The 20,134-nt window shown below is 48.9% G+C and overlaps 1 protein-coding gene across 5 annotated transcripts in view; it reads left to right on the forward strand.

The window, feature by feature from the left end:
* col14a1a (collagen, type XIV, alpha 1a) overlaps nt 1-20,134 on the forward strand; it is a 260,160-nt gene that overhangs the window by 144,902 nt on the left and 95,124 nt on the right. For 4 of the 5 annotated variants that reach the window (XM_072466912.1, XM_072466913.1, XM_072466910.1 and 1 more), the window contains exons 19-23: nt 3,187-3,338; nt 7,206-7,335; nt 11,026-11,148; nt 13,892-14,041; nt 17,590-17,706. In XM_072466912.1, the coding sequence (XP_072323013.1) occupies nt 3,187-3,338; nt 7,206-7,335; nt 11,026-11,148; nt 13,892-14,041; nt 17,590-17,706 (672 nt within the window). The remainder of the gene's footprint in view (nt 1-3,186; nt 3,339-7,205; nt 7,336-11,025; nt 11,149-13,891; nt 14,042-17,589; nt 17,707-20,134) is intronic. The other variant, XM_072466911.1, reaches the window with a different exon arrangement.

Here is a 20,134-nt window from a genome sequence, read left to right on the forward strand (position 1 = left end):
TCGATAGAGGGCCAGCGATAGGTGGAGACTGACAAAGATGTTGTGGACAGAAAGACAAAAGGAATGAAAACGGGAATGATTAAGGCTAGGAAGGGTTGCTGATAGTTTCACAAAAAAGAGATTAGAATGTGTTGAGGGTGGAGCAAAGGTAAGCAGTGTGTCTAACGTCAACTAGGAACAGGGAACAGATGGCCCACGGTGGGATGGGGGGAGGGGAGGAGAAGCAATGGTGAGGGGAAAAGTAGATCAGTGGAAGAAATGAAAATAAATTGATAGAAATATAAAATGGGGTGAAGGTGGAGGAGAGAGTTCACAGCCTGAAGTTGTTGAACTCAATGTTAAGTGAGCAGCGAATGCAATAGACCCGATTGAAGGGGGTGCACGGGAAGCTCTGCCTTACCTGAAAAGAGTGTTTAGGCCCTGGGATGGTGAGCAGAGAGGAGGTAAAGGGGCAGGTGTTACACCTTCTGCGATTGCATTGGAACGTGCTGTAGGAAGAGGGGGAGGTATTGGAGGAATGGGCCAGGGTATCCCGGCGGGAACGGTCCCTGAAGAATGCTGACAGGGGGAGTGAGGAGAAGATGTGTTTGCTGGAGTTGGTGGAACTGGGTAGGATAATTCCTTGAATGCGGAGACCAGTAGGGTGAAAAATGAGGTCAGTGACAGTCCTGGAAACAGTGGCTTGATGCTTGGTGGGGGTCATGGACCAGGGGGAGGTAGGTGGAAGTGTCCGAAAGTTGGCTAATTCCAGCCACATCAGTTACTCCGCCAGCTGGGCCGGGAATTGCTTCCAATTCGCATTGGCAGAGTGCATATTCTGAATCACGCCTCCCAATGGACACGTAAATTGCACCCTATTCCGTCCGGCAGCAACACTTCCGCCGGGATCTACCCGAATGGAGACAGAGTCCCATTGCGCGATTAGCCGGGTGTTTCCCGGCACTCGGAGCGCTGATTTGCACCACACTATCAAACGGCCATTCAGATAGATCAGGGGCCTCAGCGGGGAATGCGCAGCAAAGGCCGGACTTAGTTCCATCGAGGAGCCCCGCTCGCCAGAACCCCTCAGTACAGGGAGAGATCCAGACCCCCTGATGTGACGTCCGAGCCCCCCTAAAGCCCCAAATCACCTCTAAGGGGGTCCTCTGCACCCCCCACACCCGTGCAGGGCACCCCCAGGACCTATCCAGGTTGCGTAAAAATATACCAGCCTGGCACCTTGGCAGTGCCCCTTCCAGCTGGCAATGCCACCTGTGCATCTTGGCAGTGCCAGACAGGCACCCATGTTGCAGTGCCAGGGTGCTCAGCTGGCACCAGCAGTGCCAGGGTGTCACCCTGCCCAGAGGGCACGGGCCTGGAGGCCTCCCCTGGGCGAGCCCACGAGGGCCATTCCATCTGGTCCCTGTTTGTGGAGAGCAGCACTGAACGGAGCTCGCCCGCGGTCTCCGGGGCGAGGAGGTTAGATCCCACACCTTGGTTAGATCTCGGGAATGTATATTAGTGAGTGACTGACTGTCTCACTCTAACATGCAGATTGCCAGAAAGTGATCCCACCCACAATAGGCGGGATTCACATCGCCACGTCTTGCGAGATCGTACGGGGCACGGCGAGCTGGGTTGATCCCGGAAGGGGAATCTCCCGGAATATACTGGCCGCACCGCCTCGCTTTTCAGGCATAACGTGGCTGGTAGGTCCCACCCTTGCTCTCCAAGACGCAGAATCCAGCCCAATATATTTGCATTGGAGACAGTCAGGGATGGTTCACCTCGGCTGATTCCTGGGATGAAGGGTTAATTTATAAGGAAAGGTGGAGCAGGTTGGCCGCTACATCATTGGAATTTAGAGGATCGAGAGGTGACCTTATTGACACAGAGAAGATTCCGAGGGGATTTGAACAAGCTGGATGCTGAGAGGGTGCATCCCCTCAAGGGGGATCTAGTACTAAGGGCCACAGTTTAAAAATGAGGGGGTTTTCCATTGAAGACAAAGATGGGGAAGTATTTCTTCCCTCAGAGGGACGTTAGGCTCTGGAATTCGCTTCCCCAGGGAGCAGTGGAGGCTGGGACATTGAATATATTCAAGGCTGAGACAGACAGATTTTAATCGACAAGAGAGGGTTAAGGGGACAGGCAGAAACATGGGGCGAAATTCTCTGACCCAGCCGGTTGCCGAAGTCTCCGGCACCTGAGATTCGGCGGGGGCCCCCCCACGCGATTCTCCGGCCCGGATGGGCCGAAGTCCCGCCACTAAAATGCCTGTCCCGCCGGCGTAAATTAAACCACCTACCTTACCGGCTGGACAAGGCGGCGCGGGCGGGCTCCGGGGTCCTGGGGGGGCGCGGGGCGATCTGGCCCCGGGGGTGCCCCCACGGGGCCCACCAATCCGCGGGCGGGCCTGTGCCGTGGGGGCACTCTTTCCCTTCCGCCTCCGCCACGGTCTCCACCATGGCGGAGGCAGAAGAGACTCCCTCCACTGCGCATGCGCGGGAATGCCGTCAGCGGCCGCTAACGCTCCCGCGCATGCGCCGCCCGGAGATGTCATTTCTGCGCCAGCTGGCGGGGCACCAAAGGCCTTTTCCGCCAGCTGGCGGGGCGGAAATTCGTCCGGCGCCGACCTAGCCCCTCAATGTTGGGGCTCGGCCCCCAAAGATGCGGAGCATTCCGCACCTTTGGGGCGGCGCGATGCCCGTCTGATTTGCGCCGTTTTGGGCGCCAGTCGGCGGACATCGTGCCGTTTCCGGAGAATTTCGCCCATGGGGTTAAATCCACAATCAGATCAGCTATGACGGTGTTGATTGGTGGGACAGGCTCGAGGGACTGACTGGCCTCCTCCTGCTCCTATTTCTTACGGTCCATAGATTTACTCGAACTGCAGATTTCCCTATCCATTTCAATTAAATAGCAACGGGCTAATGTGCTGATGCTAAACTACTTTGAGGCTGATTACACTGTGAACGAACACAAACAAGTGGGAGCTCCAGGCTTAAGTATTGTTATGGCATTGTTATGCAAACAAAGCAAGAATGGGAAAGCTCTGCAAGATGGGAATTATTCTGCTCATTCACAAGTTGCTACTTGTGGTTATTATCCGAAAAAGGTTACTTAAATACTGATTATTTAAAAGTGCATACATAATTATCAGGTGCTTACTTTGATTTCCGGTTTGCTATGATTTGTTTGATCTAGTTATTCGATCCGGAATAAGAAACCTGGATGTGGGTGATGAAACGACATTCAGCCTCCACGTGTCCTGGGTCCCTGCTGATTCCCTCGCTACACAGTACAGAGTGTCCTACGTAACTCTTAAAGGGGACCGTGCAGAGGAAGCGGTAAGCATGGTCTGTACAAGTTTTTGCACGTTTTATTAGGAAAGGGCTTGTTCTTCCGGTTTGCAAAATGTCAGGTAAATTACAGTTGAAAATTGGTAAACAGCTTCTTTATTGGTTACATTCAAGGTTGCCCCGTGCATGCCGAGTATTTAACTAATTACCTCACTCCGCCTCAGCTGAAAACTGGTCAAAAGAACCTCAAAATAGGGAAAATTGGAAAAAACACTTGGTTATTTAAAAAGGAAGAGAGTAGCTAAAGTGAGTGTTGGTCCCTTAGAGGGTGAGACTGGGGAATTAAAAATGGGAAGCAAAGACATAGCAAATGTGTTGAACAGCTATTTTGTGTCTGTGTTACGGTAGAAGGCACTAAACAAATCCCGAGAATACGTGAAAATCTGTTCGCTGAATATATTCAACACTGAGATAGAATTTTGCTCAACGAGGGAGTTGAGGTAGTCAGGCAGGAACATGGAGTTGAGGCCACAATCAGACCAGTCATGATCGTATTGAATGGCGGAACAGGCTCGAGGGGCCGAGTGGCCACTCCTGCTGCCATTTCTTGGGTCCTTGTGTTTTTGGAGTAAAATAAAAGAAGAAAAAGCGACGCGAGGGAAAACATTTTCACGCAGCAAGTGGTTAAGGTCCGGAATGCGCTGCCTGCGAGAGAGCGGGAGGCAGGTTCAATCGAAGCTTTCAAAAGGGAATTAGACTGTCATCTGAAAAGGAAGAGTGTGCTGGGTTACGCGGAGAAGACGAGGGAACGGCACTCGGGGAATTGCTTTCAGAAAGGCAGTGCAGAGACGATGGGCCGAATGGCTTCCTTCCGCACTGTAACCATTCTGTGATCCTGCAATTATTATTGGTAAGGATGAAACCAGAACTCTGAAGTTATAACCAGCAGGGTGCACATTTTCCCTCAATATTTTAGTTTGAAGTCAGAATTTGAACGTGAGCACCATTGTTTATTTGTCAGATTAATGATTGGAAGCGACTGAATTATTCCTGAAACTTTTACTCCCAAGCTAAAATCAGTTTGGTTTATGAGATTTAAAAACAGATGAAATTTGGCCTTGCTAGTTGCTGCTAATGCTTTTGAAAATTGCCAAAGAGGTAAGTTGTGTGCATAACAGGCTAATAAATGTGAGAATGTTTATTTCCAACACAAATATTTTCATGTCAGATATCAACTCTACATTTGGCCACAGTTATCACCAGTCCTGTTGTTTTAGCCTCAGCCGATACTGATCAATGGCGCTGAAGGACCTTAAATACATTAAAACCAAGAAAACTACAAAAAGAGTTGGAAAAACTCAACAGGTCAGACAGTGGAGGAAACAAAGCTTGAATTTTCAGCCCCAGATCCGGAGTATGGAGTTGGGTCATTTTCCCACCCTCCTCACCCACCCCCACACATTTCCCAAACCCTCCATGCCAACCTGCAGCCCTCCACCCACCCCCATGGCCCTTGATACCCCCTATGCCAACTTTGTGCTAACTTACTGCTGACCTCTGACCCCCTCACCCATCGGGCCTAATCTTCCCAAGTCATGTTTCCCACTCCCGGTGAACAAAAATCAGACATGACTGGAGGCAGTTGCTGTTCTATATGGGCTGCTGCCTGGTAGGAGCAAGTCTAAGCTTTGTGGAGTCCTTTGGAGAAAGGGGGTACACCTTTGGGGAGGTATGGCTACCCCTCCAGATATAGTCCCGAGACGCTTTCGGGAGATTATTAAAAGTAGACATGAGTGTGCGTAAAAAGTGCCTAAACGCCTGGGAACCATCAAAGGAACTGTCAAAAACATCAAAATTGTCAAAAGCAACTGCGCATGCATAAATCCCAACCTGGGTCAACACCCCCATAAAAATGGTAGGTTCCGTGATCAATGCGGGACTTCCATATTTTGGCCTCATGCACCATTTTCACAACAATGAGGAGGGAGGCCTCCATTCAGCCCATCGAGTCTACACCGGCCCTTGAAAGAGCGCCCTAATTAAGCCCATGCCCCCACCCTATCCCCGTAACCCAGTAACCCCACCTAACCTTTTGGACACTAAGCGGCAATTTAGCATGGCCATTCCACCTAACCCGCACATCTTTGGACTGTGCGAGGAAACCGGAGCGCCCGGAGGAAACCCACGTACACACGGGGAGAACGTGCAGACTCCGCACAGACAGTGACCCAAGACGGGAATCGAACCTGGGATCCTGGAGCTGTGAGGCAGCAGTGCTAACCACTGTGCTGTCGTGCTGCTTTTGCCTAAATAAATTAACACAACATAAATACATGTGCAATGCTGAAATAAAAACCAGTTGGTTTTAAAATCTTGCCTGCTTCCATTCCTGTCTCTCCAATTGTAGCCAGTGAACCTCCTATAATGCTGTCTTTTCCCACTCTGGGACTGTTAGCCCTGATGCCCCCCGGGAATCTGTCCTTGACCCCGCCACTCCTCATCTACATGCCGACCCTCGGTGACACGGCCAGAGTTCCCCAGCTGTTCGCTAGCGGTGGGTCTCCCAGCGGTCTGGGGGGGGCTTAAATGAGAATTCCGATTGACAAGCAGCGGGAGCGGATAATCCCACCGCCAGCAAATGCCGTGGTCAAATTATCTGTCCTCGCTAGCAGCGGAAACGGGGCGGACTCGCAACAGAGAATCCAGCCCATCGTCTGAAAACATAGCACCAGATTCCACCTGTACTCTGCTCACACCCAGCTCTACCTCACCATCAGCTCTCTTGACGTGGGTGGCACAGGGGCGGTACAGTGGTTAGCACTGCTGCCTCACAGCATCAGGGACCCGGGTTCGATTCCCGGCTTGGGTCACTGTCTGTGCGGAGTCTGCACTTTCTCCCCCGTGTATGCGTGGGTTTCCTCCGGGTGTTCACGTTTCCTCCCACAGTCCAAAGATGTGCAGGTTAGGTGGGTTGGTCATGATCAATTGCCCCTTAGTGTCCAAAGGTTAGGTGGGGTTACGGGGATTGGAGTTGGGTAGGGCGCTCTTTCAGAGGGCCAGTGCAGACTCGATGGGCTGAATGGCCTCCTTCTGCAGTATTGGGATTCTATGAATCCACTGCCTCTGTCCAACTACCTAGTCCTGGATAAGCTGCAAATGCCTCCAGTTAAATGCTGGGACGAATTAAGCCGTTGTCTTCAGCCCCAACACAATTCCCATTCTCTTTCCCTTCCAGTTGATTCCACCTCCATCGCTCGCCAAAGCCTCAGGCTGCACCACACTGTTCACAACCTGAGTGTCCTAATGAGCTCGCCAGCCCATATCCTCTCCAGAACATTGCCCACGCCTGCCCCTGTCTCAGCTCACCCGCTGCTCAAGCCCTCATTAATATCTTGGTTGCCTTTGGGCTTGACTATTCCCAATGCTCTTCAGCTCGGCTTGCCACCTTTCACCCTCCATACACTTCAGCTCATCCAAAGCTTTGCTGCCCATGTCCTAACTTGCAGCAAGTTCTGTTTACCAGGCGCTCCTCTGCGCTGTGTGGCAACGTGCCTCACTTTTGAAATTCTTATCCTCATGTTGTAACCTCCTCCAGCCCACAGCCCTCTTATAGCCCGGCAGTCCTCCAATTCTCCCCTCAGTCCAGATTTCAATGGCTCAACCTTTGATAAAAGTGCCTTCAGCTGCCTGGATATAGAGCTCTGAAATTCCTGCCCTAAACCTCTCTGTCACTCTCTCTCCTCCTCTAAGATGCTCCGTAACCTCCTTGAACAGGCCTGGTATCTGCCTATTTGGCTTGCAGTTGATTCTTTTGTCTGACTTGTGGTCCTGGGCTGTTTTACTTTGAGAACGGTGCTATATAAATGTAGGTTTGTGTATGTGCGTTGCGGTGTGCAGAATTCACCGATGACCCATTTTACTCAGGTGATAGTTCCTGGAAGACAGAGTGATCATGTGCTCCAACCTCTTCTCTCGGACACTTGGTATAGAATCTCTGTGACGCCGCTCTACGCTGATGGAGAAGGCAGCCCTCTCACCGTTAATGGCAAGACGTGTAAGTGCCGGAATTACTTGTGCTCATTTCACATGATCGTGTTGAATGGAGGTGGCCGTTTTGAGAGGTAAAATGGACAACTCCTGCTCCCGTCTCCTACGATCTTGTACATTGGAACAGGGAACACGCATGGTGCACGGGAATGCTCTTTTTTCATTCATTCGTAGGATCTGAGGGCCGATGGCAAGGCCATCATTTATTACCTGCCCCCGAATTGGCCCAAGGAGATGGTGGTGAACTGCCCTCTTAATAACAGTGGCTTGCTCGGCCTTTTCGTCAGGCAGTTAAGAGATAGCCACATTTCTGTGGGCCTGCAGTCAGGCATAGGTAATGTGACTAAGGACATTGGTGAAGCAGGTGGGCTTTACAGGCAATTCAGTAGTTTCAAGGTCACCAGGTAGAGAGAAAACTGGGAACTACAGACCAGTGGGCCTAACGTTGGTAGTGGGGAAGTTGCTGGAGTCCATTATCAAGGATTTCATAGCACAGCATTTGGAAAGCAGTGGTATAGTCAGACAAAATCAGCTTGGAATTACGAAAGGGAAATCATACTTCACAAATCTACTGGGATTCTTTGAAGTTGTAACTTGTAGAGTTGAGCAGAGAGAACCGGTGGATGTGGTTTATTTAGACTTTCAGAAGGCTTTTGACAAGGTCTCACATAGCAGATTGATATGCAAAGTTAAAGAGCATGGGATTGCGGTTAGCATTTTGCGATGGATAGAAAGCTGGTTAGCAGGCACGAATCAAATAGTTAGAACAAATGGGTCTTTTTCCGATTGGCAGGCAGTGACTAGTGGTGTACCACAGCAATCTGTGTGAGGACCCCAATGTTCACATTGGGGCGGCACAGTGGTTAGCACGGCTGTCTCACAGAGCCAGTGTCCTGGGATCAATTCCGGCCTCGGTTCACTGTGTGTGCGGAGTCTGCACGTTCTCCCCGTGTCTGCGTGGGTTTCCTCGGGGGCTCCGGTTTCCTCCCACAGTCCAAAGATGTGCGGGTTAGGTGGATTGGACTCGCTAAATTGCCCCTTAGTGTCCAAAAGGTTAGATGGAGCTACTAGGTTGCAGGGATATGGTGGAAGTGTGGGCTTGAGTAGGATGCTCTTTCCAAAAGCTGGTGCAGACTTCATGGGCCGAACGGCCTTATTCTGCACTGTAAATTATATAACTATATGTTCAGGATTTGGCGAGGGAACTAAATGTATTATCTCTAAATTTGCAGATGATGCAAAGTTGGGTGGGAGGGTGAGCTGTGAGGAGGATGCAGAGATGCTTCAGCGGGATTTGGACAGGCTGAGTGAGTGGGCACGTGCACGGCAGATGCAGTACAATGTGGATAAATGTGAGGTTATCCACTTCGGCAGCAAAAATAAGAAGGCAGATTATTATTTGAATGGGTGTAAATTGAGAGAGGCGGATACTCAGCGAGACCTTGGTGTCCTCATGCATCAGTCGCTGAAAGTAAGTGCGCAGGTACAGCAGGCAGTAAAGAAGACAAATGGTATGTTGGTCTTCATAGCGAGAGGATTTGAGTATAGGAATAGCGATATTTCACTGCAATTGTAAAGGGCATTGGTGAGGCCACACCTGGAGTATTGTGGGCAGTTTTGGTGTCCGTATCTGAGGAAGGATGTTCTTGCTATGGAGGGAGAGCAGCGAAGGTTTACCCGGCTGATTCCTGGGATGGCGGGACTATCATTTGACAAGAGACTAAGTCGGTTAGGGTTATATTCATTGGGTTTAAAGTGAGAGGGGATCTCATAGAAACGTATAAGATTCTTACCGGATTAAACAGGACAGATTCAGAAAGAATGTTCCCAATGGTGGGGGAGTCCAGAACTAGGGGTCATAGTTTGAGGATAAGGACTGAGGTGAGGAGACATTTCTTCACCCAGAGAGTGGGGAATCTGTGGAATTCACTCCCACAGAAAGTAGTTGAGGCCAAAACATTGTCTAATTCGAAGAAGGAATTAAATATAGCTCTTGGGGCTAAAGGGATCAAGGGATATGGGGGGAGGGTGAGAATCAAGGTATTGAACTTGATGATCAGCCATGATCATAATGAATGGAGGAACAGGCTCGAAGGGCCGAATGGCCTCCTCCTGCTTCTATTTTCTATGCGTGTTTCTATGTGTGATACAAACTTTTTCTTTCAGTTCTATTCATTTAAATGAATTTAAACTTCCCAGCTGCCATGGCGGGATTTGAACCCATGTCGCTGGAGCATTAGACCAGGCCTCTGGATTGCTAGACAAGGAAAATATTCACTGTGCAGCCATGCCTAATTAACAGACTTAACTTCAGAAGAAATGCGAACCGAATATGGCCTGTGCTTACTTCTAACCTGATTTATTATCTTGTTACACCCGGGCTCGATGTTCCATTTGGAGAAAGAAAGAAAGAACAGGCTAAATATAGAGAGAAAGAATGATAGAACAGAAGAGTAAAAAAAACAAAGGGAAAAGACTGAATATGAAATGCCCATCTTCAAATCAGTGGCACTGGATCTTGTACTGAGAAGACAGGGTCTCAATTTAACATCTCATTTGACAGACGGCACTTCTGACAGTGCAGCACTCCCTCAGTACTGACCCTCTGACAGTGCAGCACTCCCTCAGTACTGACCCTCTGACAGTGCAGCACTCCCTCAGTACTGACCCTCTGACAGTGCAGCACTCCCTCAGCACTGACCCTCTGACAGTGCGGCACTCCCTCAGTACTAACCCTCTGACAGTGCAGCACTCCCTCAGTACTGACCCTCTGACAGTGCAGCACTCCCTCAGCACTGACCCTCTAACAGTGCGGCACTCCCTCAGCACTGACCCTCTGACAGTGCAGCACTCCCTCAGTACTGACCCTCTGACAGTGCAGTACTCCGTCAGTACTGACCCTCTGACAGTGCAGCACTCCCTCAGTACTGACCCTCTGACAGTGCAGCACTCCCTCAGTACTGACCCTCTGACAATGTATCACTCTCTCAGTACTGACCATCTGACAGTGCAGGACTCCCTCAGTACTGACCCCTGACAGTGCAGCGCTCCCTCAGTACTGACCCTCTGACAGTGCAGCGCTCCCTCAGTACTGACCCTCTGACAGTACGGCACTCCCTCAGTACTGACCCTCTGACAGTGCAGCACTCCCTCAGTACTGACCCTCTGACAGTGCAGCACTCCCTCAGTACTGACCCTCTGACAGTGCGGCACTCCCTCTGTACTGACCCTCTGACAGTGTGGCACTCCCTCAGTACTGACCCTCTGACAGTGCAGCACTCCCTCAGTACTGACCCTCTGACAGTGCGGCACTCCCTCAGTACTGACCCTCTGACAGTGCAGCACTCCCTCAGTACTGACCCTCTGACAGTGCAGCACTCCCTCAGTACTGACCCTCTGACAGTGCAGCACTCCCTCAGTACTGACCCTCTGACAGTGCAGCACTCCCTCAGTACTCACCCTCTGACAGTGCAGCACTCCCTCAGTACTGACCCTCTGACAGTGCGGCACTCCCTCACTGCTGCACTGGGGAATGTCAGCTTCACCTTCTGCTCAAATCTCTGAAGTCGGACTTGAATCTATATCTTCCTGACTCACTGAGCCAATAATAAACCAAAGGGTTCAAAACAGTTTACTAATTTGAAGACACGATTGGAAAGAATATGTAATTATTTGAGGCAATTACCTTTTGTTGTAGTGTCACTTTCTGGGCCTTCGAACCTGCGAGTCTCTGAGGAATGGTACAATCGTTTCCGAATTAGATGGGACCCTCCTCCATCAGCAACAATGGGCTACAGAGTGGTTTACACATCTGCCTCGGGTATTGCATTTTCATTATTGATTAGCCAGACACGTAAATAGTTTTTATTTCCCCTTGCAAAATCTTTTGATTGCAGCTGAATTTGCGCTGAGAACGTTTTGTCATTTCTGTAACTTTGTTCACTGTGTACAGTTTTGGGGCTGGGATTCCGAAGTGAGGACAGCATGAGTAGATTGGGTCTATAATTCTCTGGCTTTTCGAGGAAGGAGAGGTGACCATTAAAATGTACATGATTCTCAGAGGGATCGACTGTTGAGAGGTTGTTTACCCCCTGACTGGAGAGTCTAGAACCAGGGGTATAATCTCAGAGTTAAGGGGCCGATGATTTCACGCTGGGGATAGCGTTGAAAGTTGAAGATAGATTTTCCAGCCATGAACTTATTGAAATGTGGAGCAGACTTGAGGGGTTGTATCGCCGACTCTTCCTTCTGTGAAACGTATATTGGATATGGACCAGAATTCTTCGTTCGTCGCGAGTGCGCACCCTCCCGTGGGTTTCCCGGTGGCGTGGGGAGGGGGGTTACAACGGGAAATCCCATTGACAATTTATTATTTTACCAACACGCGGTGGGCCGATTTCACCCTCACCGACCTGCCAGCGGAACGTTGAGGATCAGGGTTTACATCCTGTGCAGTTTCGCTCTGTGTTGATGTCACTATCGGGCTGTGTGAAAAACCAAATTCCCACCCTGATCCCCTGGGATTGCTCCTGCACAGGAAGTTAGGTTGGATTGAACCCTGCGTCGGTACTCATACCTCGGGCAGCTCCCGTTAGACGTTCCTTGACTGAGCTGTAAAAATGTTTGCGAGGTGAGATGTGCAAACAGTTCTGGGGAGATCCTCCGATTCAACACAGGTTTCATTCTCCAATTTCCATAGTTTTTCTACTGACTCTGTTTAAAACATCCTCACCCTTTTGTGCTCTGCTGTGATCCTGATGTGTTCCAGCTACCCGGTTCCATTTAATGATGAGCACCATTAGATGTTTGGCAGGGTAGCACGCTGGCACAGCGGTTAGCGCTGCTGCCTCACAGCTGTCTGTGCGGAGACTGCACACTCTCCCCGTGTCTGCGTGGGTTTCCTCCGGGTGCTCCGGTTTCCTCCCACAGTCCAAAGACGCGCAGGTTAGGTGGATTGCTCACGCTAAATTGCCCTCTGTGTCCAAAGGTATGTAGGTTAGACGGGATTATGGGGCTAGGGCGGGGGATTAGGCCTAGGCCGGGTGCTCTTTCGGAGGGTCAGTGCAGACTCGATGGGCCAAATGGCCTCCTTCTGCACAGTAGGGATTCTATGATTGAGAAGGTGTTTATGATCTCGGTAGAGACAATAAATAGAAGAAATATAAACTCCCAATTATTTGCTCACGGTATTCAGCCTGTTTAAATCAGAAGAATTTGTACTTTACGAGAGTCAACAAAGCAAACAGTATATAAGCTAGAATATAGTTTTCATGTTTTACATGAGTTAAACATAAATTAACAGGCAAATTGTGGTGAAATATAAACTATAAACTGCGCAATAAATGACAGATACAACTAAGACAAATCTTCTGAATAGGGAGCAGTCCAGTCAAATTTTAGTGATCACAAAGTCCTTCAAACTCTGGCTTCCTCCCGGAGAATATCAGCTGCTCTCCTTCTAGGAGCTAGTCTGATTCTCACCCAACAGCAGCGCACAACCAACTTGAGTTCCACAGGCACGGTCTTCATCACAAGTGGCACATGTCTGCAGAACTTGGTTAACTCAGTCTGGGCGTAGTACACCCACCAATGTTATCTTTCAGAAAAAGGAATGGCTGCAGCAACTTACTCTCTTTGTTCATTCTCAGCTTCTGGATCTAGCCCCTTGTTCTTGAGAAACACACAGCTTGTCTGTTGTGCTCCGGTGCACTCAGCTACTGCTACTGCCCAGTTTGGACTGATCTGTGTCCTTTTATATGTTTCACAAAAGTTTTGTTTCGACGTCCATATTTCCGGTTTCGTTTCTGTGCCTGGCTTTTCTGCTTCCTGTTCAGTTTCATTTTCAGTTCCGATTCTGTTTTGAGGTAGGGTCGGCCCTGAAAACATACAAATTCAATTTAAAAATGTAGGTTCCCTCACAAAGAAAATGCGAGCAAAATGCTGGCAATCTGAAATAGAAACAGAAAATGCAGGAAATCCTCGGGCAGGACACACAGCCTCTGTTGACAGAATTAACGATAGAACTGATGGTTAACAACTTGTGGTATTATCATAACTGTAAGAACTGCAAGAGTTAATGAAATGTCCAGAGTAGCCACTAGAGGGAGCTACAGATAAGAGTATATAGGGCATTGATGCTAAGTCTTGTGGGTGAGAGTGGACCAGGAGTTAGCTCGAGACAGTCAGAAGTATTCAGATGTGTGAGTGAGAGCAGATCATAGTTTATACCAGTATTAAGATTAGTTGTAGATGAATATAGTTTATAGGTTAACAGTCAACTGTGTATTGTCTAGAAGTACGTGTCGAATCCAAATTAGCAGTGTTAATAAGTTGATAGCTTTGTTTAAATTCAAGCTATTTTTGTGGTCTTTGTGAACACTACGCCAGCCACCCTGAATCAAGCAACACAAAGAACACCACACAGGTGATGACTAGTTATTAGAGGATTATGGCTCCTCTAATGTTTAGATCAGATTCTGAACTGAAATTCAGAAAGAGGAAAATCTAACAACCTTTTGGGAATTATTAACCTGTGCGAATCATCTGTTTCTGTTTGAATTCAGCACCAGGTCCGACACTGGATACATTTGTGGGAGATGATGTGAACACAATGGTAATCCTTAACCTGCTCAGCAGCACCGAATATATTGTCAAGCTCTTTGCCACATACGCCACTGGCTCCAGTGACGCACTCGTTGGAAGAGCCAAGACGCGTAAGTTCCATTTTCATTTGACCTCCGTACCATTCTTGTATTGGCATGACCATCTATCACTTCTCCAAGTATTTCATGCACCTTTGATGATGAGGTCATCCTATTTTTGACTAAATATCTCGAGGAAGAATGCTAATTGAGAGGATTCAACGTGGTCATTTGCAAGTCGTGCAACAGAATGTTTAACATAGCCCAACAATGCAGGTTGAATGTTGGTCTGACAAAGTACTCCTCCTGCATTGCTGCTCACAGCGCCAGAAACCCGGGTTCGATTCTGGCCTTGGTTGTCTGTCTGTGTGGAGTTTGCACGTTCTCCCCGTGTCTGAGTAGGTTTCCTCCGGGTGCTCCGGTCTCCTCACAAAGATGTGCAGTTTAAATGGATTATCCATGATCACTTGAGCAGGGAGTTACGGGGATAGGGCGGGAGAATGGGCCGAGATAGACCGTTCTTACGGAGGGTTGGTGCAGACTGTTTTTTAATAAACACTTTATTGAGGTATTTATGGTTTTATAACAGTACCAGAAGAAACAGTGTACATACAAATATAAACATAGTACAAAAGCCGTCTTCCTCCCCACAGGTCCCACCTTTTCTAACAGCCTACTCTAAACTAAACTAAACCCCACATCCCCGCCCCCCCCCCCCCCCCCTGCTGACGGTTAATTTTCCCCAAAGAAGTTGACGAACGGCTGCCCTACCATTGACCCGAAAGAGAAAATGCTGGAAAATCTCAGCAGGTCTGGCAGCATCTGTAGGGAGAGAAAAGAGCTAACGTTTCGAGTCCAGATGACTCTCTGTCAAAGCTCAACAAAGCTGAGATTTTCCATCATTTTCTCTTTCGTTTCAGATTCCAGGATCCGCAGTAATTTGCTGTTATCCTACCATTGACCCTCTCAGGGCAAACTTGATTTTCTCCAGACGGAGAAAGCTAGCCACGTCAGTGAGCCAGGTCTCCGACTTTGAGTCCCTCCAAGCTACTAATATCCGGCTCCAGGCTACCAGGGAAGCAAAGGCCAGAACGTCTGCCTCTTTCTCCACCTGGATTCCCAGATCTTCCGACACCCCGAAAATTGCCACCTCTGGACTCGGCACCACCCTTGTTTTTAACACCGTGGACATGACATCTGCAAACCCCTGCCAGAATCCCCTAAGCTTCAGGCATGCCCAGAACATGTGGACATGGCTCGCTGGTCCTCCCGCACACCTTGCGCACCTGTCTTCCACCCCAAAGAACCTGCTCTTCCGGGCCACTGTGAGCCCGGTGAACAACCTTAAATTGTATCAGGCTGAGCCTGGCACATGTAATGGACGCGTTGACTCTACTCAACGCGTCCGCCCAGAGACCATCCTCTATCTTCCTAACTCCTCTTCCCATTTGTGTTTCAACTCCTCGGTCTGCGTTTCCTCTGACCCCATGAGCTCCTTGTAAATGTCCAAAACCCTCCCTTCTCCCACCCACATTCTGGAAACAACCCCTTCCTGTATCCCCCTTGGTGGTAGGAGCGGGAAGGTTGAGACCTGCCTGCGTAGGAAGTCCCCGCTTGCAGGTACCTAAACTCATTTCCACCCGTCAATTCAAATTTCTCCTCCAACTCCCTCAGGCTGGGAAAGCTCCCCTCTATAAACAGATCCCCCATCTCCTCAATCCCTGCTCTCTTCCATCTCCGGAACCCTCCATCTAGCCTCCCCGGGGCAAACCGGTGATTATTGCAGATTGGAGACCAGACCGATGCTCCCTCTGCTCCCACATGTCTCCTCCATTGTCCCCAGGCTCTCAGGGCCGCCACCACCACGGGGCTGGTGGAGTACCGTGCCGGCGGGAACGGCAGAGGCGCTGTCACCAATGCCCCCAAACTAGTGTCCTTGCATGATGCCGCCTCTACTGGCTCCCCACCCCCCCCCCACCCCCCCACCCACCCACGGGGTGGGTGCAGACTTGATGGGCCAAATGGCCTCCTTCTGCACTGTAGCAGCAATTCTATGGATTCTATCTGCAATGAATGTCAATCTCCTCCATTACTTTCCATGAAGTTTAATCTTGACCCATCCCAGTGTGTTCCAAATTCAGGCTTTGGTCAAAGAAATAATGAATTCCCTTTTTTGCTCCCTTTCTAGTAGTTCCTCAGAGAAGGGATATTGTGAGAATGGAGAGATTCCCCCATCTTCCCCTCCCCATTATTGAAGTTATAACTCTCTTCACTTACCCTGTGTGTTATGAAGCTGCATTAAGACCAGTTGAATCGCAGATACCGAGTTAACCAGCCAGTGAAGGAAACGTGAGATGTGTTTTCCCTTGGACAGAATGGTGGCAGTTTGAGAAACACACGCAAACCATTGACATTAACAGAAAAGTTTGAATTTAACACCAGACAGCACAGAACGAGGCCGTGTGGCCCATCCCGCCTTGTGCTGGCTCTTCGCTTTTTTGTCCCATTTAAATTTCATAGAATTTACAGTGCAGAAGGAGGCCATTCGGCCCATCGAGTCTGCACCGGCTCTTGGAAAGAGCACCCTACCCCTCTGCTCCTGCCCCAGTGCCCTGCAATTATTTCCCTTTTCATTTATTGATGCAGCTTTTGAAAGTTCCTATTTCAGTTGCTGTGGGAAAAATGTGGCTATTTATTGTTCAATATTTCGTATTTTACTTTGTAACCATCAGCAAAGGCTGACGAATAGATAGTCAAATATCAACAACTGCTTCTGAATTCCCATCCTGCCAAGATATGTTTTACATTGCAGCCATTCGAAGGAGTGGAGTACTTCATTGCAGTGTTAATGTAAGCCTACTTGTGGCAATAAAGATTAATAACAAAACAAGTCGAGCTGAAACCAGCTACATCTATGGATGTAGAGGTTGGGTGTTGATGCAATGGTTCCTACTGTTTTCATGTTGCAGCCACTTCATTATCTGGTCATTCTGAGGGTCTCTGTTCGTGCTGGCCCTCTCTCAGTGGATAGCAATCTGACCTCTGAGTCAGGAGCTTGTGGGTTCAAGTCGCACTCCAGAGACCTGAGCACAAAATCTAGCTTTGAGTCTTCCTGTGCACTACTGAGGGAGTGCTGCACTGTTGGAGACGCTGTCTGTCAGACGAGATCTTAATGGAAGGGGCAAGGGAGCTCCCCCCAGTTTCTTGGCATGGAACAGGGGCTGGTTTAGCACGGCGGGCTAAGACAGCTGGCTTGCAATGCGGAACAAGAGCAACAGTGCGGGTTCAATTCCCGTTCCAGCCTCCCCGAACAGGCGCCGGAATGTGGTGACTAGGGGCTTTTCACAGTAACTTCATTGAAGCCTACTTGTGCCAATAAACTATTATTTTTATTATGACAACAAGTACCGCTAAAACAAATGTCCTGTTTGTTGTTGCTTTTGGGAGCTTGCTGTGCACAAATTTTCTGCTGTTACAACGATGGCTGCACTTCTAAAGTGATTCATTACCTGTAAAGTGTTTCGGGACATTCCAGAGTGATGGAAGGAGCTAGGGAAATGTAAGTTCTCTGTCACATTCAGCGTGCTGGTACTTAACACTCTTCTCGTTGTCTCTTGCAGTGTACCTCGGCGTGACAAACCTTACCCCATACCAAGTCCGAATGACCAGTATGTGCGCACATTGGCAGCTGCATAGACATGCCACCACCTACAGAATAGTCATTGAATCTCTCCGAGGTAAGAGAAAGAGGTAAAGGTATTTCCGGAGGGCTCACTCGACACACAGTAAATTTAGGAGAGATTTAGGAGAGGACAGTGAAATTAGGAGGATGTGGATGGGACGGGACAGGAGTAAGTGGTGGATATAACTTTGTTGGTGATTGCAACAGGAGCATAGAACAATTTTCATGGCCAAGAGTGTGGGGAAGGATCGCACTTAAGTTGGCACCTTGGGCGGGATTCTGCAACGTCGGCTTTCTCCGTTTTGCCGGCAGCCCGGGGGTTTCTCGACGGCGCGGGGCTGCCCCACAATGGGAAACCCCATTGACCAGCTGGCCTAGCGGAGAATCCCAATGGCGTGCCGCACTAGATTTCTAATACAGCGGGACGGAGAAACCCGCCCCTTATTTTGGGGGATTCTTTGGCCATTTTCCTCAGAAGGGATTTAGAAAGGAATTCCTTCCGCCATAGAATCTGACAACACTGAAAGAGGGTGCATAGTCCCTACTCGTCTGGATGAGCGCAGCTTCAACAATACTCAAGAAACTCAACACCTTCATGGATAAAGCAGCTCGCTTGTCTGGCACCCCATCCACCACCCCCAACATCACGTTCCTCCACCACTGATGCACAGTGGCAGCCGTGTGCACCATCTACAAGATGCACAGCAGCAACTCACCAAGGCTCCTCCTTCCAAACCTATAGTCTCTACCACCTGGATGGGCAAGGGGAGCAGACGCATGGGAAGACCGCCACCTGCAGGCTCCCCTCCGAGTCGCTGGGACAATATTCCTTCATTTTCACACTGGGTCAAAATCCTGGAACGCCCTCCCTAACAGCACTGTGGGTGTACCTGCACCAGACGGAGTGCAGCGGTTCAAGAAGGAAGCTCACTACTGTCTGTCCAATGAGGGAAGGGTGATAAATGCTGGTCTGATTTGCCAGTGACATCCACATCCCAGGAACGAATAAAGAAACAAATGGGCCTCTTTGAAGAAATAAACCACTTAGACCCTCCAAAGTATCCTTTTTAAGTTTATATTCAGTTGCCTTCTGAGTGGATACAGATGCAAGAGTCAGATGAAGCTGGAGGAATGTTACACAGGGGTCATGTTGAGCATTTATCTGCCCTTATTGTTAGTAGTAACTCTGAGCTTAACTGTATTTGAACAAGTGTTTAGCTTGTATAAAAGAATTGAACACATGTCAGAGCCGGTTCTGCACGTGCAGCTTCCACGTATTTGCACTTTAATAAATGTGCTTGGAGTTGAGTCATTGCTTCAGTCTGAACATAAGCCAGATGCCCAAGAGAGCCGACACAAACATTTGTAAAAGTGGGGATTGAATTTCTGCTCAGTGGCTATGAATGGATCCAATTCAGGGCCTTTCACACCTTTTCTTAACATCGGGACGCTTTTACATTGAAGTTTGCACGTTAATTACTCGACACAGGAAAACTCTGTTTCTCCAAAGTAACGACCTGCATTCGGCCGACAAGCAGCAGTTTAAATTAGCACTTAAAGTCTGCCCAACTCTTGATGTTGAAGTGACAGAGGTGAAGTGATAAAACAGCAGCATAATAATAACCAGCACTGTTAACTTTACCCTGCCCTCTCCATCCTATCCAGTATTTGAGCAAGCGTTTGATTCCTTTGACAGCTCTCTTTGGCTAAATGGGGAGTTTCAAGTATCCCGTATTGAACAGCATTTGATGAGGCGTGCTTCCTACATTGAAGGAATCATAAAGCGAGAGACAGCTCAGTTTTATTGGCACAGTGTTCAGGAGTCATTGTGCCTTACGGGTGATTGCAACAGAACCTACCTACCGCAGTTAGATCCCAGACTTCTTCCCTTCATAGTTTGCATGTGTTCTACATAATACGTCGACACAAGGGGGTGAAAAGACTGGATTGATTCTTCTTGGTCCCTTTCTATGTGCCAAAGAAAAGTCTCTCAATGGTTTTCTTTTACGTTTCTTGGATATAGGAGCAAAGAGGGCCGTGGCAATCTTCCAAAAAGCGTTTCCACCGACAAAGCATTCTATAGTAACCGTATTTTGATTTTGCAGTGGTTTGAAGATCAAGTTTCAAATCACTCATTTCATAGAGTCAAAAAACATTCAAATCCACTTTGCTAAGGAGGAGATATTTCTCAGTTGCATCATCCTAACAAGGGGGCTGGCAGCGGAGGTCTCCTCCCCACCTTGTATTATTGGGTGAAAGTTATTATATTGGTGCATAAAGTCGAGGTGAGACTTTTTAAATTCTTTCACGGGATGTGGGAGTCGCTGGCTGGGCTACCATTGTTAATGCCCATCCCCAATTGCCCGTGAGAAAGGTGGCCGTGAGCTTGCTTCTTGAGCTGCTGCAGTCCATGCGGTGTAGGTACACCCACAGTGCTGTCAGGGAGGGAGTTCCAGGATTTTGACTCAGCGACAGTGAAGGAA

The sequence above is a fragment of the Scyliorhinus torazame genome, chromosome 11 (genome assembly GCF_047496885.1).
Source record: "Scyliorhinus torazame isolate Kashiwa2021f chromosome 11, sScyTor2.1, whole genome shotgun sequence".
NCBI lineage: Eukaryota > Metazoa > Chordata > Chondrichthyes > Carcharhiniformes > Scyliorhinidae > Scyliorhinus > Scyliorhinus torazame.